Here is an 886-nt window from a genome sequence, read left to right on the forward strand (position 1 = left end):
CGGTGGGTCGGCTGCAGCCTGGTTAGGTGATAACCTCCTCCACGCAGAGGAAAGGGAAGCGTTTGGGTTTTAGGGGTATGTCTGAACGCTGGGGGGAGCAGAAGGGATAAACCGCGTCTTGTTCCCTGCCGGTGGACGTCACTGGTGCAACCCAAAGGGGCAGCAGCTCAGACTCACGGCTCTGTCTTGCTGTGGCTGGTGGAGGAGAGCAGGGAGGCACTTCCCTGGTCACAGCTCCAGCCTGGCTGCCAGAGGAGTGTCCAGTGCTGATTTCCCTCTAATGGCTTCCAGGACAGCATCAGCTTGTTGCTGGAAGCCGTGAGGACCAAGAATGAGGAGCTCGCACAGACCTGGAAAAAATCAGAGCAGTGGGCCACCATCGAGCAGCTCTGCAGTAAGAGAGGGGGTCCCTCTGGGAGGGGGTCCCTTGTCCCTCGGGCCAGGGCTGGGCCGAGCTGGCCGGTGGCTGCACAGTGCTGCTGTCAAGCTGCCGCGGAGCCTGCTGGAGGCTGGGGCGGGAGGAAAGCTGTTCCTCGGTCCTGAGCAGTCCCCGCTGCACCGAGCGGGGAGCGGGGCTGGGCTTCGGGGCCGCAGTGCGGGGTCTGCAGCGCTCAGCTGTGGGGTGCTGAGATCTGCCACCACCTGGGAGCCTCCCCAGGGTGCCGGCCTTGGGGGTGAGGGCAGCATCTCGGCAGGGACCCTCCCACCTGGGTTGGGACAGGAAACTTGCTCTGGGTTTAGGCAAGGGACCTGCCTGGTCCCAGCACTTCCCCCCCCTGCTCTGACCGGGCTCTTTCTCTCGCAGGCACAGTCGGTGTCCAGATCTCAGGACTACAGGAGTATGGTGCCATGGGCGGCTCGACGCACGCCGTGTCGGCAGCCATGT

The 886-nt window shown here is 64.1% G+C and overlaps 1 protein-coding gene across 1 annotated transcript in view; it reads left to right on the forward strand.

Moving 5' to 3' along the window:
• NPLOC4 (nuclear protein localization 4 homolog (S. cerevisiae)) overlaps positions 1 to 886 on the forward strand; it is a gene marked incomplete at its 5' end in the record, with an annotated part of 34,061 nt that overhangs the window by 27,684 nt on the left and 5,491 nt on the right. The window contains 2 exons of the mRNA XM_009335288.1: positions 292 to 394; positions 806 to 884. Coding sequence (XP_009333563.1) covers positions 292 to 394; positions 806 to 884 — 182 coding nt within the window. The remainder of the gene's footprint in view (positions 1 to 291; positions 395 to 805; positions 885 to 886) is intronic.

The sequence above is a fragment of the Pygoscelis adeliae genome, unplaced genomic scaffold (genome assembly GCF_000699105.1).
Source record: "Pygoscelis adeliae isolate BGI_AS28 unplaced genomic scaffold, ASM69910v1 Scaffold882, whole genome shotgun sequence".
In the NCBI taxonomy this organism is placed as follows: Eukaryota; Metazoa; Chordata; class Aves; order Sphenisciformes; family Spheniscidae; genus Pygoscelis; species Pygoscelis adeliae.